At 41.9% G+C, this 26,588-nt stretch overlaps 1 protein-coding gene, 1 long non-coding RNA gene and 1 pseudogene across 4 annotated transcripts in view; 2 read left to right on the plus strand and 1 right to left on the minus strand.

The window, feature by feature from the left end:
* Positions 1–576: 576 nt before the first annotated feature.
* LOC141370467 (uncharacterized) lies at positions 577–1,536 on the minus strand. The gene is made up of 3 exons (XR_012374512.1): positions 1,387–1,536; positions 1,123–1,202; positions 577–943 (listed from the first exon to the last, which is right to left on the minus strand). It is a non-coding gene; the product is annotated as an uncharacterized lncRNA (long non-coding RNA).
* A 69-nt stretch (positions 1,537–1,605) lies between these two features.
* Positions 1,606–26,588, plus strand: part of ACER3 (alkaline ceramidase 3) — a 162,879-nt gene continuing 137,896 nt past the window's right edge. The window contains exon 1 of one of the 3 annotated variants that reach the window (XM_025894282.2): positions 1,606–1,819. In XM_025894282.2, coding sequence (XP_025750067.1) covers positions 1,717–1,819 — 103 coding nt within the window. In that variant the 5' untranslated portion in view covers positions 1,606–1,716. The remainder of the gene's footprint in view (positions 1,820–26,588) is intronic. The other 2 variants (XM_073879758.1, XM_073879757.1) reach the window with 2 other exon arrangements.
* On the plus strand, positions 17,687–21,469 carry LOC112840790 (uncharacterized; annotated as a pseudogene).

Raw genomic sequence — 26,588 nt, forward strand, 5'->3', positions numbered from 1 at the left:
CCTCTATTCCTAGGTTCAGCACCCTGAAAGTAAAGATTTTGCATCTATCATCTGCTAGGGTCACTTTGCCCAGACGCTGTGGGCACATCTCCCCTGTTTTCTCTTTTACCTGTGATTGCACCTTATCTGACTAGTTCCTTTATTATTTTTTTTTAAAGATTCTATTTATTTATTTGACAGAGAGAGACACAGCTAGAGAGGGAACACAAGCAGGGGGAGTGGGAGAGGGAGAAGCAGGCCTCCCGCTGAGCAGGGCTCCCGATGTGGGACTCCATCCCAGGACCCTGGGATCATGACCCGAGCGGAAGGCAGACGACCAACAACTGAGCCACCCAGGCGCCCCGACGAGTTCCTTTAGAAAATAGCAATTGTATCATCCTTAACTATAATCTTTATGTCAAACTGGTTCCTGGGTGCCTTGACCATAAAGAATGAACAGCAAGCTTTCTTATCAGGATGTATCACTGGAGAGTATGAACAAAGGCAAGGGAGCTTTTGGGGGTGACAATTAGGAAGTGCTTCAGGAAGCTGGATTTTTTTATTTTTAAAGATTTAATTTATTTTTGAGAGAGAGCATAAGCAGGGGAGCGGCGGGCAGAGATAGCAATAGACTCCCCGCTGAGCACTCTGGGATCAGGACCCCAGCGGAAGGCAGATGCTCAACCCGCTCAACCGACTGAGCCACGAGGCTCCCAGGATGCTGGATTTTAAAGGGCCAGGGGGAGTTAGCCAAATGAAGAGAGGAAGGCAGTCCCAGCTGAACAGCAGGGACAAAGGCTGAGATGGGAATGGCCCCAGCACATTCTGAGCTAGGGAAGAGTTCGTGTAGTTGAACACTACACAGGGGCAGGAACGGTTGCGTTTGTGTTTTTTCTAAAGATCCCTCCGGCAGCGCAGTGTAGTATTAGTCTTGAGGCTGGAAGTAGGGGAGGCTGTTGGTTGCCTGGAGAGTAGAGTAAAATTATAGGTAGCCTGTGGAAACCTCTGGGATTGAAAGCCCAAACTGAAGCAGCTCTGCTTTAGTGCTTTGGCTGCATTCTTTTATAGGATTTCAACTCCCCTCCTTTTTTTTTCTCCCTCCAGGGCTGTTGCCCTTTCCCTTTGATCCCAGGAGACACTTACCTATACCTTTATCAGAAAATCACTATTTCCTAGAATTCCCCGGGGCTGGGAGAGTTCTGTTTCCGGGCTCCGTTTGAGGCCTGCCCTCAAAAGAAGACACAGAAGTGCATCTTTGCACAGGTTTTATCAAGCCAGAGCTTGTCGAAGGCTTCACCCCACCCCGCCCTAGTTAAATATCAAACCACGCACACAGACACAGAGATAGAGGCTCAGACACGTCCAGACAGAGAACAGCCTCAGGCTTATCAGGAGCCCCAGACCTACAGCCAGCGGTGTGTCTGACCGGGACAGGCAGCCCGGGGAACCATCGCCCCCGTGGCCAGATCACACCCCTTCCCTGGGAAGAAGGGGGCCGAGGGAAACCCCAGCGCCCTCGGGATGGGCGGGGCGCCGGCACGGCTCGGGCGGCCTGGCGGCGCCGGTGGGCGGGGTCTCCCCGCCGGGCACTGCCGCTGACGGCGCCGGCTCCGCCCCTCGGGGAGGGCTTGCGGTGAGCGCGCGAGCAGGGCCAAAGCCGGCCTGGGAGCCTGCCGAGCCGAGCGCAGCAAGCGGAGGAGCGCCTGGGCGGCGGCGGCGGCAGCGGCAGCGTGCGCTATGGCTCCGGCCGCGGACCGCGAGGGCTACTGGGGTCCCACGACGTCCACGCTGGACTGGTGCGAGGAGAACTACGCGGTGACCTGGTACATCGCCGAGTTCTGTGAGTGCGGGCGCCAGCGCCCGGGCCTGAGGCGGGAGGCAGGGAGGCAGGGCGCCGGTCTGAGGGGAGACGCCGCGTGAGGAAGGCGAAGGGCGGACCTGGCCGCCAGGGGAGGCACCAGGCCTGGCCGGGGAGGTGGAGTGGGGAGCCCTGGCCTGGGGGCAGGACTGGGAGGCTGCTGAGGAGGGGAGCGGATGGGGGAATCCAGTGTGTCGGGTGAGGCGTGCCGGGGTCTGGACGGTTTGCGGGGGGGGTGAGTTTGGGGGAGTGGGAGAGAAGTGGGGAACCCCCGCTGGACCTGAGGGGAGGCCTGAAGGGTAGGGGTGGGATGGGAATTCCTGTCGGAGGGGAGGAGTGGGGCAGGCTGGGGCGGCCCAAGAGAGGTTGGGAGAGTGGAGGATTCTGCTCGTTAGAATGAGGGCCCGGGACACCTGCTCCTACTGTCGCTGCCACCACCTTCGGCCTAAGGGCACAGGAGAAAGGAACAGGTCCTAGCTTAGTCTTACCCCAACCGTGAAAACTCCCAGATCTTTCCCTTCCTCTTTGTCTGTTCTCGCCGGACCTCTTCGGTCACCTCCAGGGAAGGTGCCAGGCTCTCAAGAGCGCAAGGGACCAAGTCCCTGCGCCACTCTGCCTCCTTTACGACTACCTAAGGGTTAGGGTTCATCTGAGGGCACTGCTTCCACTGATTGCACCTTCTGAGGACTCGGGGAACATCCTTCTCCAGGTGCTGCCCCTGACAGGCCCCAGTTTCCCCCTGGGTGGGTGGGTGTGTGTTTCACCAGATCTTATTCCATCAGGCTAGGGGAGCACAGGCAAAAATCTTCCACTTTTTTTTTTTTTTTTTTTTTTTTAATGCAGTTTACTTTGGTTAAGTTTTGAGAGCACAATGTTTGATCCTTCTTCGGGTACCTATCTGCTTCTGACAAAGTACAGAGGGGTTTTTTTTATGGCTATTTCTTCTTTTAATTGGATCCACTTTCTCAGGACAGGAAGCAACTCTTTGCTAACCTACCCATTGTTGGGTCCTTTCCCCAGGCATTTGTTTGGCTTTGTAAGAAAGAGGCAAGAGTTTCATGCCAGCTGATCCTACCTTATTGTTTTCACAGTAATTGACTAAATTAAAAAAAAAAACAACACACCGAACTCTTAGTAGTGTTCAAGACTTTAAACCATTCCTTTTAAACCATGATTTATCCTGAGAGTCACTTATCCAGAACTACTAGTTTAGGGTAATAATTTTTTACACAGTAATGGAAGTATATGGGCAAAGTGATCATTTGTAGTGTAATTACTTGGCAGCCCAAGTGTTGGCAAGGAAGCGCTATACCAATTTGCTGTTAGGTCATGTTGGCAAGCCCATACGTGGTCCAGAGAAGGTCCGTGAGAGGAAGAGACCTAAAACCATGCTTTGTGAATTGGAAGTGTATAACATGGAAAAGAGAAACTCAGGGGTCTTCAAATTTTGGATGGGCTGTCAGTCATATAGAGCAGTTAAACTTTCTGTATTTCGCTAGAATGTGGAATTAGAGTATATGGGTGGAAACTAACTGTAAGCGGAGAGATTTTGCTTCAACATAAGGGAGCTTTTAAACCAAAGAATCATAGGATGGATTGAGGAGAGCTAGAGGTCACTGAAAGTTTTGAAACAGACATTGCTCAGCTAACTCACATGAATTTTTTTATGGAGAATTGTTTAGTAAAAAAAAGGGGTTGGCTTTAGTTGGCCTTTAGGTCCTTTGCATATTTATGGGTGGATATAGATAATAATGGCTCTTAGTTTAGAACCAAGGATTAGAATCAAGAGAAAACTGACAGTTAAGTCATGTGAGCTATGAGAGTGCAAGATACTACTGTTCTTCCAGATAGCTCTGAGAAATGGGAAATGGCTTTTGGTCTTACCGTCCTTAGAGGAGGAAACTGAGCAGACTGCAGGGAGGGTTTTGACATAGGAATCAGGGGGTGCAAGAAGAGGGTAAGTGAATGTTGGTTGTCCTTTGCGCATGTACCTTGGGAGAAAATTATTGGGAGGAAGTTGAGTTCAAGTCTTCTTATCCAGGAGGCAGTGGGTATCTGTCATATTTTGGAGTAAGAGAACTTGATCTTCGAAAAATGGTGTGTTTAGGGGGCGCCTGGGTGGCTCAGTCGTTAAGCGTCTGCCTTCGGCTCAGGTCATGATCTCAGGGTCCTGGGATCAAGCCCAGGATTGAGCCCCGCATCAGGCTCTTTGCTCCGCGGGAAGCCTGCTTTTCCCTCTCCTACTCCCCCTGCTTGTGTTCCCTCTCACGCTGTCTCTCTCTCTGTCAAATAAATAAGTAAATAAAAAATCTTTTTTAAAAAATGTAGTTTTATCATTCTTATATTTACATTAATGATAGAACTATTAAAGATAATAATGGAGATAAAAGCCATATCTAAGTGCTTACTGTGTACCACACTGTTTGCTAAGCACTTCATCTATCTTCTTTTTTTTCCTTTTAAAGATTTATTATTTTAGAGAGAGAGAGAGAGCGAAAGAGACAGATCAAGTGATCGCTCACTTGCATGTGGGGATGGGGGAGGGGCAGAGGGGGAGGGAGAGAGAATCTTTTTTTTTTTTTAAAGATTTTATTTTTATTTATTCGAGAGAGAGAGAGAATGAAAGAGAGCACGAGAGGGAAGAGGGTCAGAGGGAGAAGCAGACACCCTGCTGAGCAGGGAGCCCGATGTGGGACTCGATCCCGGGACTCCAGGATCATGACCTGAGCCGAAGGCAGTCACTTAACCAACTGAGCCACCCAGGCGCCGGAGAGAGAGAATCTTAAGCAGACTCCCTGTTGAGCTTGGAATGGGGGTGCTCAGTCTCAGACCCTGAGATCATGACCTGAGCCGATTTCAAGCAATCAAGAGTCTGTCGCTCAACTGACTGAGCCACCCAGGTGCCCCTCTTTGATTTTTTTACCTAAGACTGCAAAATGTGGTGTAGAGATAGTATTCAGGTTGAGGTCTGATTCTAAAGCTACTATATGCCATATTCTGTCACACTTTCATTGTTTTGTCCCTGCATGCAAGGTATGAGGACAGGTGAAATAGTACACTATCACAAGGACAGATTGAATAATTATTCAAGAATCCTATCTTTTAGCACTAGGCTGTGTATATTTTGAATAATAAAAAGATGAGTTTCTGGAATTGCACGTTCAGATGTGGAAGCAGTTCTGAGTCACTGAAATACCTGAAAATCTGCCTTTTTAATATCACCCAAGATCAGTTCAAATTCTTCTTTTTTTTTTTTTTTTCCAAATTCCTTTTTTGTTTGATCAGATTGTAAGGACAGGGGAAAATGTAGTTTTTTCCTCTTAATTATAATTGTGAAATAATATGTTCCTTGGTGTGGCAGAAGTTATAGGTACAGACGGTCCTCACTCTTTATGGTAGTGACCATGCAAGTTAAAACCTGGCAAGGTAGTCTTACTAATCAGTGGGAAAAGTTACAATTGTTCTGTGACCTTCAAATTTCTTTGTCAAACACCATAAACCCTCTTATTGTTGGTTATAAACATATATAGAGAAATGAAAAAATAGCAAAACTGTTATTTAGTACACTGTAATTTAAAACATTAAAAACATTGAGAATTAAAATGTGTTATTTCTTTGTGAAAGAACTAATCAAGAGTAGTTTGAACAGTGCTGGCTTTCTTGTCATATAACATATGATATGGAATGAGTAATTTTTCTATGCCTTCATGAATTGTCATACTCCTTTCTAAGTTTGGTTCAGTTTCAACATTTTACTCTTTGCACTTTCAATATTGTGAAATATCTCTGAGAGTTCTTCTAATGCAGAGTTTTTTTTGCTGTTGTTACTTCTTCCGGTCCATCTTCATCCTTTTCTCACAACCACTTTTTTCATTTATGTTGATAAGTTTGCCTTTGCTAAGTTCCTCTGGCTGTATATCTAGAGTCCCTTGAATGGCAGCAATCAACATTGTCATTATCTGCTATTTCTTTGATAACTTTGTTTATGTTTGATTGGAATTTCACTTCCAATATTATCACTTTTTGTTTCTTTGATACACTTTCATCATTGTTGGCTCTTTCCCTATTTTGCTTATTCATTTTTGTAAAATGTCACATACGTTCATCACCAGGAGACAAGGAGGCAACTCAGCTACACACTTGGCTGTCTGTACATGAACTGAATAACAGACTGCAGTGAATAATCACCAACAGTTTTTGCCTTGATTTTTTTTTTTTAAGATTTTATTTTTATTTATTTGAGAGAGAGAGAATGAGAGATAGAGAGCACGAGAGGGAAGAGGGTCAGAGGGAGAAGCAGACTCCCCGCTGAGCAGGGAGCCCGATGCGGGACTCGATCCCGGGACTCCAGGATCATGACCTGAGCCGAAGGCAGTCGCTTAACCAACTGAGCCACCCAGGTGCCCCTGCCTTGATTTTTTTTTAAAGATTTTATTTACTTATTTAGTTTTTAGAGAGTGAGGGGCAGAGGGAGAGGGACAGAGAGAATCTCAGGCAAACTCTCCACTGAGTGCAGAGCCTGATGCTGGATTCGATCTCACAACCTGGAGATCACGACCTGAGCCGACATTCAGAGTTGGATGCTTAACTGACTGCACCACTGAGGCACCCCTCAAGCCACTTTTCCCACTTAGGTCTATAGTTAGTCATTAGAGCTTAGTAATACTTGAAGGCAAAGAGCATTTTGAAGTCTCATCTTGACTTAGTTTTTACCCGTGTTGTCCAAGATATTAACTAGGAAGAATTGTCATTTGGTAGCACATGTTGGAAGAAATGATAGATTTTTTTTTTTAATGGAACAGTAATTGGTATATGGGTAAATAAGAAGAACGAATACCTCAGATGGTAATTTGGGGAACTTTACTAAGCAGAATACATAGAATAGTGAATATTTGAATGAAAGTCTTGGGGCGCTTGGGTGGCACAGTCGGTTAAATGTCTGCCTTCGGCTTGGGTCATGATCACAGGGTCCTGGGATCTAGTCCTGCATTGGGCTCCTTGCTCAACAGGGAGCCTGCTTCTCCCTCTGCCTGCCTCTCTTTCTCTCTTTCTGACAAATAAATAATATCTTTAAAAAAATGAAAGTCTTGCCCAGTGCATTATTATCTCAGGTTAAATTTTTAAGTTGTTCCTTTGATTTTGGGTTTACCCTGTCCCTTTGCCAACTGTTTCCCCATTAGTGGGGAAAAAAACCTGACCTGGAGAGTTTTAGGTAGTGCAGAAGAGCATTTTGAAAGAAGTAGAGGCATGGAGAAACATTTTAGGACCCAGCAAAATGATACAGCCCAAAAGAGACAGCAGAAGCAGTTAAAACTTTTTTTTTTTATATTTTATTTATTTATTTGAGAGAGAGAATGAGATAGAGAAAGCATGAGAGGGGGTAGGGTCAGAGGGAGAAGCAGACTCCCTGCTGAGCAGGGAGCCCGATGACTCGATCTCAGGAGCCTGGGATCATGACCTGAGCCGAAGGCAGTCGCTTAACCAACTAAGCCACCCAGGCGCCCAGAAGCAGTTAATAGTGACACAAAAGTCCTACATATTTACTGTAGGGAAAGTTCATGGTATAATGACTTGGAGCCAGGATCAAGATTTCTATTTGAACTTTGCTCAGTTGAATGTTGTGACTTTGGGCAAATCACTTAATCATTCTTTGTATCAGTTTATTTTCTATAACATTAGAATAATGATATGCAAGAGGGTTATGAGAATTAAATGGCAAGATACACGTGAAAGTGCACAGTGAGGTGAAGTGCTTGGCAAATACAAGGTGCTCAATAAATACTAGTTGAATTGAAATCTAGTCAAAATAAGTCTAAAAAGTAAATCATGCTGTGTTATAGTTGTGGCCTCCTCATCTGTGATGGTTAGTTTTATGTGTGAACTTGGCTAGGCTGTTGTATCCATTAATTTAATCAAATACTAATCTAGGTGTTTCTGTGAAGGTATTTTATAAATGTGGTCAACATCTACAATCAGTTGACTTTAAGTAAAGATTACTCTCAGTGATGTGGGTGGGCCTCATCCAGTCAGTTGAAAGGCCTTACGAGCAAACACTGAGTTTGGGGAGGGTGGGGGGAAGGTTAAACTTTTTTGGGGGAGGTTTCCCCCTTGACTTACTTGACTCCTCACTTTAACGGACCTTTCCTCTGTTTTCTTTTTCTCCCTTTCATTCTTTCCTTCCCTCCCTTTCATTCTTTCTTTCATTTGTTTGAATATATTGAGAATATACCAGAATTTTTAGATGTTTTCAGTGGGATTGCTTTTGCACATGATGTTCCCTTGTCATTTGTAGCTACATTCTCTCAGTGGATACCTCTTCAAGCCTTAGTGATTACTCCTTACAGAGTTAGGTACTTCTGTTTCCCTTGGAGCACTTTTTTTTTTTTTTTTTTTAAAGATTAGTCATTTGAGAGAGAGAGAGCACGCACGTGTGCAAGAGGGGGAAGGAGCAGAGGGAGAGAGACAAGCAGACTCTTGACTGAGTGCGGAGCCCGGCGCGGGGCTTGATCTCACAATCCTGAGATTGTGACCTGAGCCAAAATTAGGAGTCAGACGCTTAACATACGGAGTCATCCAGGTACCCCTCCCTTCGAGGACTTTCTATTAACTGCTGAAGGATAAAGGCCAAATTCTAACATGGCATGAAAACCCCTTCTTTTTTTTTTTTAATGAATATTTTCACAACAGCAAGAATTTTGCAGTGGATATCTGTTCACCTATTGCCTAGATTCTATTTTAACATTTTATTATGCTTGTTTTACACTTTTTTTCTTAAAGGTCTTATTTATTTATTTGACAGAGAGGGCACAAGCAGGGAGAGTGGCAGGCAGAGGGAGAGGGAGAAGCAGGACCCTGGGATCATGACCTGAGCCAAAGGCAGCTGTTTAACCGACTGAGCCACCCAGGCGCCCCTCTGCTTGTTTTATTGCATGTCTGTCCATTTATCCATTCTTCTATCAATTAATTTTATTTTTTGATACATTTCAAAGTAAATTGCAGACATCTGTACATTTTCCCCTAAATCCTTCAACATGCATATCATCAAAGTTCAGTTCTTTTTTTTGAAGATTTTATTTATTTGAGAAAGAGAGAGAGAGCACGACCAGGAGGGAGGGACAGAGGGAGAGGGAGAAGCAGACTCCCCGCTGAGCAGGGAGCGTGATGCGGACTCGATCCTAGGACTCTGGGATCATGACCTGAGCTAAAGGCAGATGCTTAACTGACTGAGCCACTGAGGCGCCCTTAAAGATCAATTCTTTGTGGGGTTTTTTGGATGTAAAATTTATATTTGATGTTACGCACAGATCTTATGGTATAATCGCAGTATTTTGAGAAATGCATACATTTGTGTAACCAAAACCTCTAGTAGAATATGGAACTTTACTATCAAGAAAGTTCCTCATGCCCCTTCCCTGTTAATCCTCACCTCCACCTTCCCTTTCTCTCTAGGGTGGCCACTGTTCTGATTTTTTTCTCCCCACCATAGATTAGATGCGTCTGTTCTAAAACTGAATGTAAGTGGAATCATACAGTCTTTACTGTTTGGTATAAGATTTCTTTCACTCAGCATGTGGTTTTTGAGATTTCATCAATGTTGTTGCATGTTTTGGTAGTTCCTTTTTATTGCTGAGTAGTATTCCATTATATCAATATACCATAGTTTATCGGTTTTCCTATTGCTGAACACCTGGCTTTTTCAGGCTTTGGCAATCATAAATAAAGCTGCTATGAACATTCTTGCACAGGTCTTCTTGTGGATATATATTTTCATTTCTCATAGGTAGATACTCGGGATTGGAATAACTGAGTCAGAGGGTAGTTGTGTGTTCAATTTTATTAGAAACTGCCAGACCTTTTCTCAAAGTGGTTGTAGTGTTTTACATTTACAGCATTTCATCCATTCCCTCACTAACATTTGGTGTGTCTTTAATTTTTGCCTTTCCGGTAGTAACGTAGTTTTTTAACTCATTGTGTGGTCCAGTGTATTCTAAACTCTTCAGTCTGTGTTCCTCCTTCTCCCTATAATTCCTGCTTTCCTTGCGTATACTGTACTCTTGCAAAACAGACTGTTTATGTATTACATTTATATTTTGGTACACTTTTCATTGTTTGTATTCTTCCCATAAGAGATAATAATAAATTGTTTTTTAAAGCCATGAAGTTTGGAGGTGGTTTTTATTCAGCAATAAATAAATAGAGGGAGAGAGTAATAGTCCCTCTAAATAGTCTAAAGTTGAGTTTTGAGCAATTTTGATTTCCTGTTGTGTAGACTCAGAGTATGCCAAATTACACCATACATTTTATTCTTAGAGGATGAAACTTTAAAAATAATAATAAAGTTTTGGGCGCCTGGGTGGCTCAGATGGTTAAGCGTCTGCCTTCGGCTCAGGTCATGATCCCAGAGTCCTGGGATCGAGTGCCGCGTCAGGCTCCCTGCTCCTTGGGAGCCTGCTTCTCTCTCTGCCTCTCTCTCTCTCTCTCTCTTTCATGAAAAATAAATAAAATCTTCAAAAAAAAAAGAACTATAAAAATAATAATAAAGTTTAATATAGGCCCTCTCTCTGAGAATTTCAAAGAATTTTTATAAGCATCATTTTATTTATCCCTATAATGCACTCATAAGACTCAAAAGAGGCATTTTACCCAATGAAAATCAATAAGTACTTTAAGGTTGAAATAATTCAGTTGCATGACTGGAAAAATCTTTGACTCATTAGAGATGTGGACTCCATCTTAAAGTTCTTTAACTTTTCAGAGCAAGCTGCATTTAACAGCAAGAAGAAAGACTGAATGGACTCAAAACAAAACAGAACTCTAAAATTGTGCATGTTGGGCGCCTGGGTGGCTCAGTTGGATGGGCGACTGCCTTCAGCTCGGGTCATGATCCTGGAGTCCCGGGATCGAGTCCCGCATCGGGCTCCCTGCTCGGCGGGGAGTCTGCTTCTCCCTCTGACCCTCTTCCCTCTCGTGCTCTCTATCTCTCATTCTCTCTCTCTCAAATAAATAAATAAAATCTTTAAAAAAAATAAAATTGTGCATGTTAAGATCTTGATACTGCTGTAAAAACTTTATGACTGAAATTCATTTATTTCTACACAATGATAAGGAGACATTCTAGGTAAGGTAGTCTTCGCAAAATGAAATATGGTTTGAGGCTATTTTACCTGCTGGGTAGCAATCCGTCCTCCACCCCCTCCCCACCCCCTTTTTATTTTATTTATTTATTTATTTACTTATTTATTTATCTTAAAGATTTTATTTATCCATTTGAGAGAGAGAATGAGAGACAGAGCATGAGAGGGAAGAGGGTCAGAGGGAGAAGCAGACCCCCCGCCGAGCAGGGAGCCCGATGCGGGACTTGATACCGGGACTCCAGGATCACGACCTGAGCCGAAGGCAGTTGCTTAACCAACTGAGCCACCCAGGTACCCATCCCCACCCCCTTTTTAAAGCATACAGGAGGACAGTCTGGTTTTGTTGTCTGAAATCCATTTGATCACTGGAGTTCATTTAGTTAGTTTTGCCAATCAGATGGATGTTCTCTGTTCTTTCACTACTCTAGAAATGTCCAACTTAGGGGTGCCTGGGTGGTTCAGTTACTTAAGTGTCTGCCTTCGGCTCAGCTCATGATCCCAGGGTCCTGGGATTGTGCCCCGCATCTTGTGTCTTGGGCTCCCTGCTCAGCAGGGAGTCTGCTTCTCCCTCTCCCTCTGCCCCTCCCCTCACTTATATGTCATGGAGCGTGCATGCTCTCTCTCTCTGTCAAATAAAATCTTTAAAAAAAACGTCCAACTTAAAGCTTGGCAATTGAAGAGAATTATGACATTGATAAAGGAGGACTGTTCTGTGGTTAAGAGCATTCATTAAACTTTTAGCCTCCTCTGTGCCTTTCCCTCATCCCATCGTCTTCTTTTTTCTCCAGAGATAACCACTATCCTTAATTTAGTGTTTATCATTTCCTAGCTTTTTACCCTGTGCATTTCTAAAAATACACTGTTTAGGTTTGCTTGTTTTATATTTTATTTAAGTGGAATTGTACTGTGTGTGTTTATTCTTCAGCTTGCTTTTTTCACTCATTGTGGCCAAATATGTATAATCCATATTCCCAAGAATTATCTCTGTTGATGGGTTTAGATATAGTTCATTTATTTTTCCTGTTTAGAATTCTGCTGTATGAATATATTGATTTATCCGTTCTTCAGTTATTGGATGTTGTTTTCAGGTTTTTGCTATTAGAAATGTTATAACCCTCTTGTACATATTCTAGTACACAAATTAAGAGTTTGTGTATCTGTTGAATAGTGTAATGGTTAGATTGTAGGGCATGCTCATATTCAACTTTTAGTAGATCAGAAGTTCTCACGTTTTTTGGTCTCATGTCCTCCTTTATACATTTGAAAATTATTGAGGACCCTGAAGAGCTTTGTGAGTTAAATCTTTTGGTATTTACTGTATTAAAAGTTAAAATTGAAAAGATTTAAAATTTTTATTAATCCATTTAAGATTCATGCTTGTGTAAGAATTGAGTAAAAACCAAAAAAAAAAAAAAAGATTTATGCTTTTGAGAAATGAGATTTAACCATGCTGTTGTATCAGTAGTTTGTTCCTTTTTAATTTTTAAAATTTAAACAAATCTTTTAAAGATTTATTTTATTTTTTAATTTTGAATTCTTTTTAAGATTTTATTTATTTTATTTGACAAAGAGAGTGAAAGAACACAAGCAGGGGGAATGGGAGAGGGAGAGGGAGAGGGAGAGGCAGGCTCCTTGTTGATCAGGGAACCCAATGCAGGGCTCGTTCCCAGGACCCTGGGATTATGACCTGAGCTGAGGGCAGATGCTTAACTGACTGAGCCACCCAGGCACCCCAAAGATTTTTTTATTTTTAAGTTATCTCCACACCCAACGGGGGGCTCGAACCCACAGTCCCAGGACCAGGAGTCAGATGCTCTACCAGCCAAGCCAGCCAGGTGCCCCAATAGTTTGTTTCTTTTTATTGCTGAGTATTCCACTGTATGAATATAGTATAGTTTGTTTATCCATTGTCTTATTCCTGGAAACCAGGACTGTTTCCAGTTTTTGGCCATTATGAATAAACCTATGAACATTTTTATTTTATTTTTTTTTTAAAGATTTTATTTATTTGACAGAGAGAGACATAGCAAGAGAGGCAACACAAGCAGAAGGACTGGTAGAGGGAGAAGCAGGCTTCCCACAGAGCAGGGAGCCCGATGTGGGGCTCTATCCCAGGACCCTGGGATCATGACCTGAGCCGAAGGCAGATGCTTAACGACTGAGCCACCCAGACACCCCAAACCTATGAACATTTTTATATAAATCTTTTCATGGACATATATTTTCATCTTTCTTGGGTAAATTCCTAGGAGTGGAATGGTCAGGTTATAGAGTTGGTTTGTGTTAGTTTTTTAAGGGACTGCAACACTTTTTTCCAAAGCGATGTATCATTTTATCATAGAAGTTTTGGGTGCTCTATATCCTCATCAATATTTGCTGTTACTCTTTTTGAAATTTTATCCACCCTGGACTCTGTGTAGTGGTATCTCATTCTGTGTGTGTATGTGTGTTTAAAGATTTTATTTATTTATTTGAGAGAGAGAGACAGAGCACACTCGGGGGAGGGGGATTGGGCAAAGGGAGAGTGAGGGGCAGAGGGAGAAGAGAAGCAGTCTCCCCGTTGAGCAGGGAGCCTGATCGAGGGCCCCAAACCCAGGACCCTGAGACCATGACCCAAGCTGAAGGCGGGCCTTAACCAACTGAGCCACCCAGGAGCCCCTCTCATTGTGGTTTTAATTATCATTTACCTGATGAATAAAGATATTGAGCACATTTTCATTGTTTCTTGAACATTCGTAGCTGCTTTTGTGAAGTGTTTTTTGCCCATTAAAAAAAATCTATTGTCTTTGAAAGATTTTTTTAATTGAAGTATATAGTTGACATGCAGTATTTTATTAGTTTCATGTGTACAATGTAGTGATTTTACATTTATATATATTATGAAATGCTTATCATGAAAAGTGTAGTTGCCATTTGTCACCATACAAAGTTATTACAGTAAGATTCAGTTGCATTTTCTGTCTTTCTCTGATTACTGATTTACTGTAATTACTGATACATATTTATTTCCATCCTTTTTAATGCTTTTTATTCTACATCTCCTATATTTCTTGCCTTCTTTTGGTGGTGATAGGTTTTTTTTTTTTTTTCCCCTTCTCCCCTCTACTGGTTTGGAAGCTACTGGTTTGTTCTAGTTCTTTTATCTGACAAGTATTTCATGACATATACATAAATATATATAAATTTTGGATTTTTGAAAAGAGATTTATTTATTTGAGAGAGAGAGAGGGAGAGAAAACGAGCAGGAGGGGCAGAGGGAGAAGGAGAGATAATCTCAGGCGGATTCCAGGCTGAGCGTGGAGCCTGTCGCAGGGCTTGATCTCAGGACCCTGATTGATCTCAACCTGAGCCGAAACCAAGAGTCAGACCCGCAACTGACTGAGCCACCCAGGCACCCCTAAATGTTGGATTTTAAGTGTAATTCTCTAGGCTGTACTTTTCTCATCCCCATGATTTATTTATTTGAAAACTGGAAGTTTGTACCTCTTAATCTTATTCAACTATTTCATCCATTCCCCTATCCCCTTTCCCTCTGGCAACTACCAGTTTGTTCTCAGTATTTATGAGTCTGTAATCTGTTTTGTTTGTTTTTTAGGTTCTCCATATAAGTGAAATCATATGGTATTTGTCTTTGGCTTATTCCACTTAGCATAATACCCTCCCTCTAGGTCTATCCCTGGTGTCAAAAATGGCAAGATTTCATTCTTGTTTATGGCTAAGTTTATTTATTCATTGTCTGTGTGTGTGTACGTGTGTGTGTACCACATCTGTTTATCCATTCATCCTTCAATGGATACTTGGGTTGCTTCTATTATCTTGACTATTGTAAATGCTGCAATAAACAGAGGGGTGCATATATCTTTTTTAAATAGTTTTTTCGTGGGACGCCTATGTGGCTCAGTTGGTTAAGTGTCTGCCGTTGGCTCAGGTCATGATCCCAGAGTCCTGGGATCGAATCCTGCATTGGGCTTCTTGTTCAGCTGGGAGCCTGCTTCTCCTTCTGCCTGCCGCTCCCCCCTTCTTGTGCGCTTGCTCTCTCTCTCGCTCTCTCTCACTCTATCTCTGGCAAATAAGTAAATAAAATCTTAAAAAAAAATAAGTTTTTTCATTTTCTTTTTATACCCAGAAGTAGAATTACTGGATTTTATGGCATTTCTATTTTTAATTTTTGCAGGAACTAACATACTGTTTTCCGTAGTGGCTGCACCAATTTACATTCCTACCAAGAGTACAGCGAGGGTTCCCTTTTCTCTACATCCTCACCAACATTTGTTATTTGTCTTTCTGATATTAGCCTCTCTGACTGGTGTGAGGTGATAATCTCATTGTGGTTTTGATTTGTATTTCTCTGATGGTTAGTGATGTTGAGCATCTTTTTATGCATCTTTTGGCCATCTGTATGTCTTCTTTGGAGAAATGTCTATTTGGGTCTTTTGCCCATTTTTAATTGGATTGTTTGGGGGTTTTGGGGTGTTGAGTTGTATGAGTTTTTAAATGTATTTTGGATATTAACCCCTTATCAGATATATCTTTTGCAGGGGCACCTGGGTGAGGGGAGCAGCAAACTCGTGAAGAAGCAAACCATTTATTGATGGTATACATGGCTTTGTACTAGTCTCATAGCTGGTGGAGCAATTTTATGAAGATACCTACACAGCATGCTTACCAAATAAATAATGAAGACTTCTAACAGAGGGCAATAATAAGAAAGATAGGCTGTATACAGACAGGATTAAAAGTAACGAACATTACACGTCCACCCAAGATAGAGTAACAAGGACCATATTTACTCTTCTACCTGAAATCAATGAAGCAACAAAGGTGCACAAGAAAACTTTTTGGGATGATGAGTATATTCAAATCTTGGTTGTGGTGATGGGTTCACGGGAGTACATCTGTCAAAATTCAGCAAATCATACAATGTAAATATGTATAGTTTTTTGCACTGCAAAGGAAACCAACAAAATGAAAAGGCAGCCTAATAATGAAATAAGATATTTGCAAAAGACATATCTTTTTTTTTTTTAAGATTTTATTTATTTGGGGCGCCTGGGTGGCTCAGTTGGTTGAGCGACTGCCTTCGGCTCAGGTCATGATCCTGGAGTCCCAGGATCGAGTCCCACATCGGGCTCCCTGCTCAGCAGGGAGTCTGCTTCTCCCTCTGACCCTCTTCCCTCTTGTGCTCTCTGCCTCTTATTCTCTCTCTCAAATAAATAAATAAAAATCTTTAAAAAAAAAAAGATTTTATTTATTTGACGGTGAGAGACACAGCGAGAGAGGGAACACAAGCAGGGGGAGTAGGAGAGGGAGAAGCAGGCTTCCCACTGAGCGATGTGAGGCTCGATCCCAGGACCCTGGGATCATGACCTGAGCCGAAGGCAGACGCTTAACGACTGAGCCACCCAGGTGCCCCTCCATCCTTTTTTATAATGCTTTTTATTCTGCATGTATATTTCTTGCCGTCTTTTGGCAGTGATAAGTTTTTTTATTCCCTTCTCCCCTCTGCTGATTTGGAAGCTACTGGTTTGTTCTAATTCTTTTCTTATGGTGTTCATTTAAATATTTTTTGAATACATACTTAAAATCTGAACTTATTTCTTCTCTTAAGTAATTGAAAGAAGCTACTTTAACTTTGTGTATGCTCCTCCTAACTTACATGTTATTTATTTATTTGCCGGAGATAGAGTGAGAGAGAGAGTTGAGTGCACGTTATTCAGTATGTAGTTCCACCTTGTATTAGTCTTTGCTGCATTACAAATTTCCACATACTTAGTGGCTTAAAGTAACACACATTTATAATCTCACATTTTCTGTGGGTTAGGAGTGTGGGCCTGGCTTAGCTGGGTCATTTGCTTAGAGTCTCACAAGGCTGTAATCAAGGTGTTGGCTGGGGCTGTGGTCACATCTGAAGCTTGATGAGGGAAGACTTTACTAGCAGAATTTGGTTCCCAGTGGTTGTAGGATTGAGGCTTCAGTTTCTTGCTGGCTTTTGGATGGAGGCTACTCTTAGCTCCTGGAGTCTGCCCTGGGTTCCTTGCTGCATGAGTCCCCCAAAATAGGCAACCCGACAATGTGTGGTAGCTTGCTTTTTTAACACCAGCAAGGGAGTGAGAGACTCCAGCAAGATGGGTGCTACAATCTCATATAATATCACATGCACATAATTATGTGTATCTTGTCATCTTGCTGTATTCTGTTGGTTTGAAGCAAGTCACCAGTTCTGCCTACATACAAAGGGGGAGGGAGTTACACAGGGCTTGGATACTAGGGGGTGAGGATCCTGGTGGCCACTTTATTTATTTAAGAGGGAGAGAGAGAGAGAGAGGGTGAGAGGGAAGTGGTGGGGAAGTGCAGAGACAGAGAGTCTCAAGCAGATTCCACACTGAACTTGGAGCCCCGTGGGGGGCTGGATTCCATGCCCCCAAGATCACAACCTGAGCTGAAACCAAGAGTTGGACACCCAACTGATTGTCACCCAGGCACCCCTATTTTTTTAAATATTTTATTTATTTATTTTAGAGGGAGAGAGCGTGTACACAAGCAGGGTGAGGGGCAGAGGGTGAAGGGGAAGGAGAGGGACAAGCTGACTCTGGCTGAGCGCAGAGTGGATGCTCTGCTAGATCCCATGGCACCCTCAGATGGAGACCTAAGCGAAGACCTGAGCTGAAATCAAGTCACTGGTCAACTGACTGAGCCACCCCAGCACCCTCTGGTGGCCACTTTAGAATATGCTTGTCACAAACCTTGTGTTTATACTTCCAAAACGAGGTAATTGTTTTTATTGTTTTATTTGTTTTTTCCCTTAAACTAGATCACTATGGAACAACTTTCTTACTGTTATTCTGTGCTATTGGGTGGTTACTTTTCTATTTCATTTAACTACTGAGTAGGTAGTCCCTCAAGCATTTCATATAGATGATCTCAGATCCATTTCCTATCCTTCCATGGTCCAGTGCCTTATCTCCTATTCCTGTGTGAATTTGAAACTCTACTTGCTATGATAACGAGACAGGCAATTCACTGCCCTACCTCTTTCTCTCTGTAGGACAGTCATAACCCAGCCTCCATATTGATTTTCAGGTTCTTCTCAATTTTTCCCTCTGGGAATTACCTTTAGTCTTTGAGGAGTTGAACTGTGCATTGAAAAATATATTATTAAACTTTATCCAGCATGTCTAGGTATTTGTAATGTGAGGATTTTTGGGGTGTCTGCCATATTGCTCAATAGCTATTTATTTTAGCTAACAATTTATACATTTCAAAACTAGAAATACTATTAACTATATATACACATAAAGTATACTTACAGATATATAAGATAAGAACTTCAGATAATCAGTATTGGCACATATGGAATATAGAGTTGCGAAGTATAATGGGTAAAGACTTTCACAAACTGGCCCTTGATGACTTTTCTGATGTAATCTCTTGCCTTTCTAAACACTTGCACTTTATATTTCAGCAGTATAATTCAGCTTTTATTTTCTCGAACACAGAATGCAACCTCATAGTTCCCTGTGTTTGCATACATTATTCTTTCTGATCTGGAATGTCCTGCTTTATTTCTCTCATCTCTTGGTTAATTTAGCCTTTTATTATTTTTTCTTTCACATTCATTTTTTCTCTTTAGCATTTTTAATTATTATATTTTTCATTTCTAAAGGTTTTCTTTTACAAATCTACCTGACAATTTGTGATAATTTTTTTTTGGTTATTTTTTGTTGCTTTCTTTTATTTCCTTAAACATATCAAACATATTTAATATCTTGTATCCATTAATTTCAGTATCTTTCATCTTTGTTTCTGTTGCTTGTTTTTCTGTTCTTCCTTTATGGCTGCGTGTTTCTTTAGGTGTTCTTATGATTTTTGACGATGATTTCATTTTTCTGTAGACTTGGGAAGTCTTTGAGGCCATGTTAGGTTGTAACGTCAGTGAAGGGTGGGGCCCTAGGATCTTGTTCATTGCTGTATCCCAGAGCTTGTTACAGTGTTTACTACATGAGGCTTTCAACAAATATTTATAGAATGAATGATGTGTATGTGTTTCACATAGTATTTTAATTATTTATGTGTATGTCTATATTCTCCACTATATTGATAATGCCACAAGTTAAAAAACTTTAGCTTTAACTCAGTATCCATAGAACTTAGCACAGTATCTAATATAGATTAAGTTCTCAGTAAATGTTAGTTAAACCAGTGAGAAATCGCTTGGCATATTCAGCCCATTATAATCTATAGAATAAAAAAGGTTTATTTTTTGACTGGTTGTCATTTTGAAGCCATTACTAGTGGAGATACTAGAGAAATGATGAATCAACTCAGATAACCAGTAGTATGTCTTGATCATGATAAAGCAGAACCTTTTTCCAGACTGAACTATAAAACCAGAACTTTTTTTTAAGTTTATTTATTTAAATAATCTCTACACCCAACGTGGGGCTCGAACTCACTATCCCAAAATCAAGAGTCGCATGCTCTTCCAACTGAGCCAGCCACTCCCCCTAAAACCAAAACTTTTGAAGTCTGGTGTCACTGAAGGCTGATCACATTATCAACTATTCAAGTACTTAACTGATTCCAGGGCATTGTGAATATATAAAGTATTCAACAAATATTTACTAAATACCTACTACATGTATAGTACTTTGCAATGTTGTTTGATGGATTTTTTTTTCCCAATAGGTTATGTGCTACATGAGGTATAAACTTAAAATGTGAAAAGGTGACTAGCAGAAAAGATAAATGATTTGTTTCAGCAGCGAAAGAATTGTCTTAAGACAGTATCCTTTCTGGCAGCGCTGGCCTCAGCGGCTGAGGAGAGCCGGAGGGGGTTGCGGCGGCGGGAAGATGGCTCCTTCTCCTACCAAACGCAAGGACCGCTCTGATGAGAAGTCCAAGGATCGTTCTAAAGATCAAGGGGCCACCAAGGAGTCAAGTGAGAAGGATCGTGGCAGGGATGAAACTCGGAAGAGGCGCAGCGCTTCCAGTGGTAGCAGCAGCATCAGGTCCCGGTTCGGCTCTACCTCCAGCTCGGGCTCCAGCAGCGGCTCAAGCTCTTCTTCAGCGTCTGGCCGCTCGGGAAGCTCCAGCACATCCCGCCAGTTCAAGCTCCAGCAGCTCCTCTGGCTCGCCGAGTCCTTCTAGGCGCAGGCGTGGTAACAGGAGGCGCTCCTGCTCCAAATCCACCACCCAAAAGAGATGAAAAGGAAAGGAAAAGGCGGAGTCCTTCCCCTAAGCCCACCAAAGTCCACATCGGGAGGCTCACCAGGAATGTGACCAAGGACCACATCATGGGAATACTCTCCATCTATGGGAAAATTAAAATGATTGACATGCCTGTAGAAAGGATGCACCCGCATCTGGCTAAGGCTATGCATACGTGGAGTTTGAGAACCCAGACGAAGCCGAGAAGGCACTGAAGCACATGGATGGAGGACAAATCGATGGCCAGGAGATCACTGCCACCGCTGTGCTGGCCTCTTGGCCTCGGCCGCCCCCCAGGCGATTCAGCCCTCCGAGGAGGATGCTGCCGCCACCTCCCATGTGGCGTCGGTCGCCCCCATGAATGAGAAGAAGGACACGCTCTCTGAGGCGCAGGTCACCCGTGTGCCGGCGGTCTCACTCCCCTGGCCGCCGCCGCCACAGGAGCTGCTCCAGCTCCAACTCCTCCTGATAAGCAGGGTCCCCGGAGCTCTGCGCTCTGTGACTTCGATCCCATCCACTTCAGCTTTGTCATTTCTCTAGCCAAAGGAGGGTTGTTCGGAAAGAAATTCCTCACTCAGGGCAGGCTTCGAAGACAGCAACTGAGACGTTTCCTCTGAAGACAGAGTTCCAGAGTATTCATGGTTTGGGGTTGTGCCTGTAAGCATGCCCTCCAGTTTTCTGGCTATAAAGCTCACACATTTCCAGTTCCTAAGGGAGTCCATCCAGTGGCAAAGCCAGCAGGGACAAAGCAGGGCTCCAGGTGGTAGTGTGGCCCCAGCCTGGGGGTGGGGTACCTGCTTCATTTCCACAAATGACTGGGGGCCGGTTGGGGGTCCCGGTCCTGCCCTTGCTTCATGGTCTGCAGGGTCCCTCAGGAAAGGGTGCACCTGGGTGCAGCTGCCATTCCTGCTCGCCTGGCCCTGCTCCCCTGATCGCGTCCTCTTCCCACACCTGCGGTCAAACGGCCCATGTTAGTTCCGGGAAATGGTTCTGTTTCTACGTGTACTCGCGCGCGCACGCACACCCCATGTCTCCCTTCCTCTGAAATTGGTGAGAGTAACGAGAGCCGGCTGGGCAGGGTCGTCACGGACCGCCCCCTGCTGCAGCTGCTGCTCAGGGTGGTCTTGCAGGTTACCTGGGCAACATGTACATTGCTTCTCTTGGCTTTTATTGTACAGTCAGTACTATAAATTTGTTGTTTTGAGTTTTGTAACTTGTAGCATTTTATGCCCTGTTGTTTTTGTATTTTGTTGTGTAGAGTGAAGGGATTGTGTTGAATAAACAGGATTAGAATACAAAAAAAAAGACAGTATCATTTCTTTAGTCATATGGATCACAAATGAATAAATTCTATAGACCTTCAGATGAGTCTAGTATAGTTGCCAGAATTACATGGCTTGCTTGGCTCTTAAGATTTATTAGGAGAGACCAACACTTACGATTGTGTCTCCCTTATTCTTTCTTTCCTTTTGCTTTTTCTTTTTGCATGTTGTGGTGGTAGGAACACAGCTTGTTAAAGAGAAATGACATGAGATTGAATCTAGATATTCCCACTTGGGAGCTATATGACACTGGAAAAATTCCTTAATCTTGCTGTGGCTCAATTTACTGATATGTAAACTAAGAATGATAAGACCCAGCTCACAAGGTGATATTTTATATTAGAAAGATTATGTAAATAATGTCACTAGTTTAGTTCCAGGTATATAAACTCAAGAGATATTAGTACTCTTCTGCTTTATTCTTTTTCTTTTATTATCTAATTTGTGTGATTTTTTTCACTATTTCATTCTCATTCTTTTTTAAAATAAAAATCAACTTTAAAATAAAGTCAGTATTTAGATTAAAGGTTAATGGAAAAGACCATGGAAATATTCCAGTTATGTGTATGTGTGGTTCTAAGAGCATTGCTGTTTTAGTTGGATCACAGAGAAACCTTTGTTTGCTACATGGGACACTTGTCTTGGCTGTCCTATCTCATTTTCTCTGGTTTTCTTTAAAGCAGTTTTTTTTTTTTAGACCTTTAAAAGTTGACACTCAGGGGCGCCTGGGTGGCTCAGTTGTTAAGCGTCTGCCTTTGGCTCAGGTTATGAGCCCAGCGTCCTGGGATCGAGCCCTGCTTCGGGCTCCCTATTCGGTGGGAAGCCTACTTCTCCCACTTCCCCCGTTTGTGTTCCCTCTCTTGCTGTGTCTCTCTCTCTGTCAAATCAATCAATCAATCAATCAATCAATCAAGCTGACACTTAGGCAATGAATACTCTGAAAAAAAGTCTTGTTCCAGTGGAAATTGACCCAAAGTTATTTGGGTAGAACTAGCACTAGAACAATTCTTTTGGGGGTGTGGTGAGGGAGAGGGAGAGAGAGAATCTTAGGCAGGCCTCACACCCAGTGTGATGAGGGGCTTGATCTAACAACCCTGAGATCATGACCTGAGCTGAAATCAAGAGTCCGACGCTTAACTGACTGAGCCAGCCAGGCATCCCTAGAACAATGCATTTGAGAGATTTGGGAATTCAAAAAATTAAAAAACTTGTCTTTTTTTTAAAGATTTTATTTATTTATTTGACAGAGAGAGACACAGCAAGAGAGGGAACACAAGCAGGGGGGTTGGGGGAGGGAGAAGCAGGCTTCCCGCTGAACAGGGAGCCTGATGAGGGGCTTGATCACAGGACCCTGGGATCATGACCCAAGCCGAAGGCAGACACCTAATGACTGAGCCGCCCAGGTGCCCCAAAAACTTGCCTTTTATAGTCTTTAATTTTTTCTCTACTGCTTAGGAATTTGATTTAAATTAAGCACTGTTTAAGACTTTAAATGAAATAAATTCATAAACTTATATTTTACTTAATGTGTTCTATTGGAGCAAGTATTTAGTTGCTTACACTGTTAAAGAATGAGATACTGCTAAACATTAACAACTAATTATACATTTTCAAAAACAATTCCACAGCTCAGATAGCTTTTCATGTTTAGAAGATACATATCTCAATGATTTGTTTTCATTATTCATATTGATTTGGAAGCTGACTAAAAGAAATGAATTATTTTTATTTCATTTTCCAGAAAACTAAAATTCCCAGGTTAAAGATATATAATTCAATAAATATATAAGAAACATATTTATAACCATCAATTAGAAAGAGATAAAATCACTAAGACATTTAAATTATTTTACTTTAAATTGTAAATTATTCATAATTATGATAAAATGTTTTACTTAATTTTTTTCATTTTGTGGATTTTTTTTTTTAAGATTCATTCATCCACTTCAGAGAGAGAATGAGTGCAGTGAGGGGCAGAGGGAGAGGGAGAGAGAAACCTTAGCAGACTCCTCACTGAGCTTAGAGCCCAACTTGGGGCTCCCATCTCACGACCCCGAGATCACGACCTGAGCCAAAGCCAGGGGTCGGATGCTTAACTAACTGCACCACCCAGGGGCCCCTCATTTTGTGGATTTTTTTTTTTTAAGATTTTATTTATTTATTTGAGAGAGAGTGGGAGAGAGGGCATGGTGAGGGGAGGGGCAGAGGGAGAGGGAGAAGCAGACTGCTAAGTAGGGAGCCCGATGTGGGGCTCAAACCCAGGACCCTGGGACCATGACCTGAGCTGAAGGCAGATGCTCAACCAACTGAGCCACCCAGGTGCCCCTCATCTTGTGGATTTTTAAAAAAATGTAATAGGACATTTCAATCCAAATCAACATAAGAATACGAAATAGTTTATAAAAATGGAAAGAAAACAGATTATTAGTACCCTTGCATTTGAATCCCGACTTTACCTTGTTCAAGCTGTGTGATCTTGTATATATTAGGACAAATTGCTTAATTTTGATTTCACTTTCTTAGCTGTCAGATTTGATTAAAAATACTTAGGTTGGTTTTGAGGATTAAGTTAAACAAAGTAATGACCTTATGCACTCTAAAGTACCATATAAAATGTTGGGTAATGGCTTTCTTAAGAATTTAGAATATCAGATTATGTACTGAAATTTAAACTTCCTTTTCATCCATGAACTGAAAAAGTATTCATTTTTCTGTTTTAAAAGTCTCATTTTTTGCTACAACTAAGCTCTACCTAACACGGTGTCTAAGCCTCATAATTGGTGCTCATATAATTGTGGAGTGAAGGAATGAATAGGTTCAACCTCTTGATACCAACATTATGTATTATTATTAACCTCTTTACTAGATAGATGGATACAGATGCCTTTGGAACTTATTTCAATAAGTCTCATCAAGATGTAGAGATATTACCTTAAGCCCTCAAATAATAGCATAGGCATGTAATTGCTGCAGACTTGGGAAGCAGCCTAGTTTAATTGATAGACCTATCTATACCTTGGGCTTGAGTCCATTTCTGCCCCTTACTGGTTGAGCAAAAGTGGAGAAGTCATTTAATCATTTGAGTCTGGGTTTCTCTAGTCTACTTCTTAACAGGGTTACTTTGGGAATTTAATGTTAGTGTATGTGAAAGTATTTATAGACTATATAGGAGTATAAAATACAGAAATTTTTGTTAAGATTGATAAGGATATGAGCTGAACCATATGGCTTATTTTTACATTCATGAAAGTGTACAGAAAATAGTATTGCAAAGATCTCACAAGTTTGGGTATTTGAAAGGACTCGTGAGTCTCCATAGAGCATATTCACCTAAGGCTTTTCTTTAAAGTTAAGGGATATGGTGTAGCGAGAGAAAGAGAGAGTGCAAGCATTAAGAATGTGGGGGACATCAAGGGGAAACTGTCTGGAATCCTAATTTATATACAGGTCCATTTCATCCCTGGATTGAACCACCAAGATCTGTGTAATAAATCTTGGGTTGTGGAGAGCTCAAGGCAGTTCATAGTGGGGTATTTTTGTGTTGCTCTGGTCATGTAGTCAAGCCAGGCTGGCTAACCAGTTCTATCAGGTGAAAACCTGTCAGTAAACAAACTGGTTTACAGGTCACCTGGGGGTTTTGGACTTTAAACAGCACATCATAAATCTAATTGACCTTATCTTGTCCAAGAGCCAGATACCCAGATGTCCTCAGAGATGAAGATAAGAGTTTTCCCAGTCTAGCTGTAAATTGACCCTATCGTACACAATTATATTCAGAGCGCCTACTATGTACAAGATACGTATATGGTATGCCTTTGGAATTGGCATTAAGACATCATCCTTGACAACTAGAAAGACTAGTGAAGAAAAAACCAGAAAATCAACAAAGTGGTATTGGCAGGGGAGTAAGCACCTAACTCTGTCACAGTCTAGGTGATTTCCTGCTTGCTTATTTAAGGCTTCACTGAGGAAGTAACAATTTAGATGGTTTTAAATGATGGGTAAAATGTAAAGTGCCTAGCCACGTAGGCATTCAGTAATATTTGATGTATTTAATTATTATATTTATGTACCTAAAGTAGGGAACAATATGTTCAAATCCATATATGATAAAAGTGCAGAGCTTTTCTGGGGAACAGATAATCTAATATGGTTGTGCAAAGAACACATGGTGGTAATGGCAAAGTGATTTAGGGACAGATTATTAAAGCTCTTGGGGCACCTGGCTAGCTCAGTTAGAAGAGCTTATGTCTCTCCCTCTGCCCCTCCCCCTGCTCGTGCTCGCTCTGTCTCTGTTTCTCTCTCATAAATAAAAATCTTAAAAAAAAAAAAAATTACTTCTTGGCATTTGGCACCAGACCTCACCAACATTCAAAAACTACATCATTAGGGCGCCTGGGTGGCTCAGTCGGTAAAGCGTCTGCCTTCGGCTCAGGTCATGATCCCGGGATCCTGGGATCGAGTCCCACGTTGGGCCCCCTGATCAGGGGGGAGCATGCTCCGCCGTCTGCCTGCCCCCCCCCACTCCTGCCTCCCCTCTCTTTCTCTCTCTCACATAAAAATAAAATAAAATCTTAAAAAAAAACATCATTAATATAAATAACATTTTTATGAAAAAAACAAAAAATTTAGTGATAAGAGGCATTGCTTTACAGTTTTTGGAGGTGTCTTTAATGTCTGGCTTAATGGAAGTCAACTGGATTCTCATATCTACTTCTGCATTTTATCTGTGTTGTAATATGTTATTTCAATTGAAGTGTATAAAGAAATTTAGGATTTACACCGACATATGTAGTTGGAAAAGGGAGGACTGTTTTAATAATAGCCTTTCTAGGTAATTGTGGATGTTCTTCTTTGATAGTATACCAAAACTTGGCAAGTGTCAGTCTTAGTGATGTGTTTTGGAGTGTGTTGTTGGGGTTCGGAGCCGACAGCCAAGAAAGTATTCAGTATTTTGGCAGGAAGTAAGAAGATAGAATTTGTTTCAGATAATGGGCCCTACTTTGCACAGACATGTTTAAAATCCTCATTGATGACCTCCCTACCACTGCTGAATAGTTTTATGTGCTTCCTCTTTTATTTAATGAC

Source organism: Callorhinus ursinus, unplaced genomic scaffold, assembly GCF_003265705.2.
Source record: "Callorhinus ursinus isolate GAN/ISIS: 27379988/994484 unplaced genomic scaffold, GSC_fseal_2.0 scaffold35, whole genome shotgun sequence".
Classification (NCBI taxonomy): domain Eukaryota; kingdom Metazoa; phylum Chordata; class Mammalia; order Carnivora; family Otariidae; genus Callorhinus; species Callorhinus ursinus.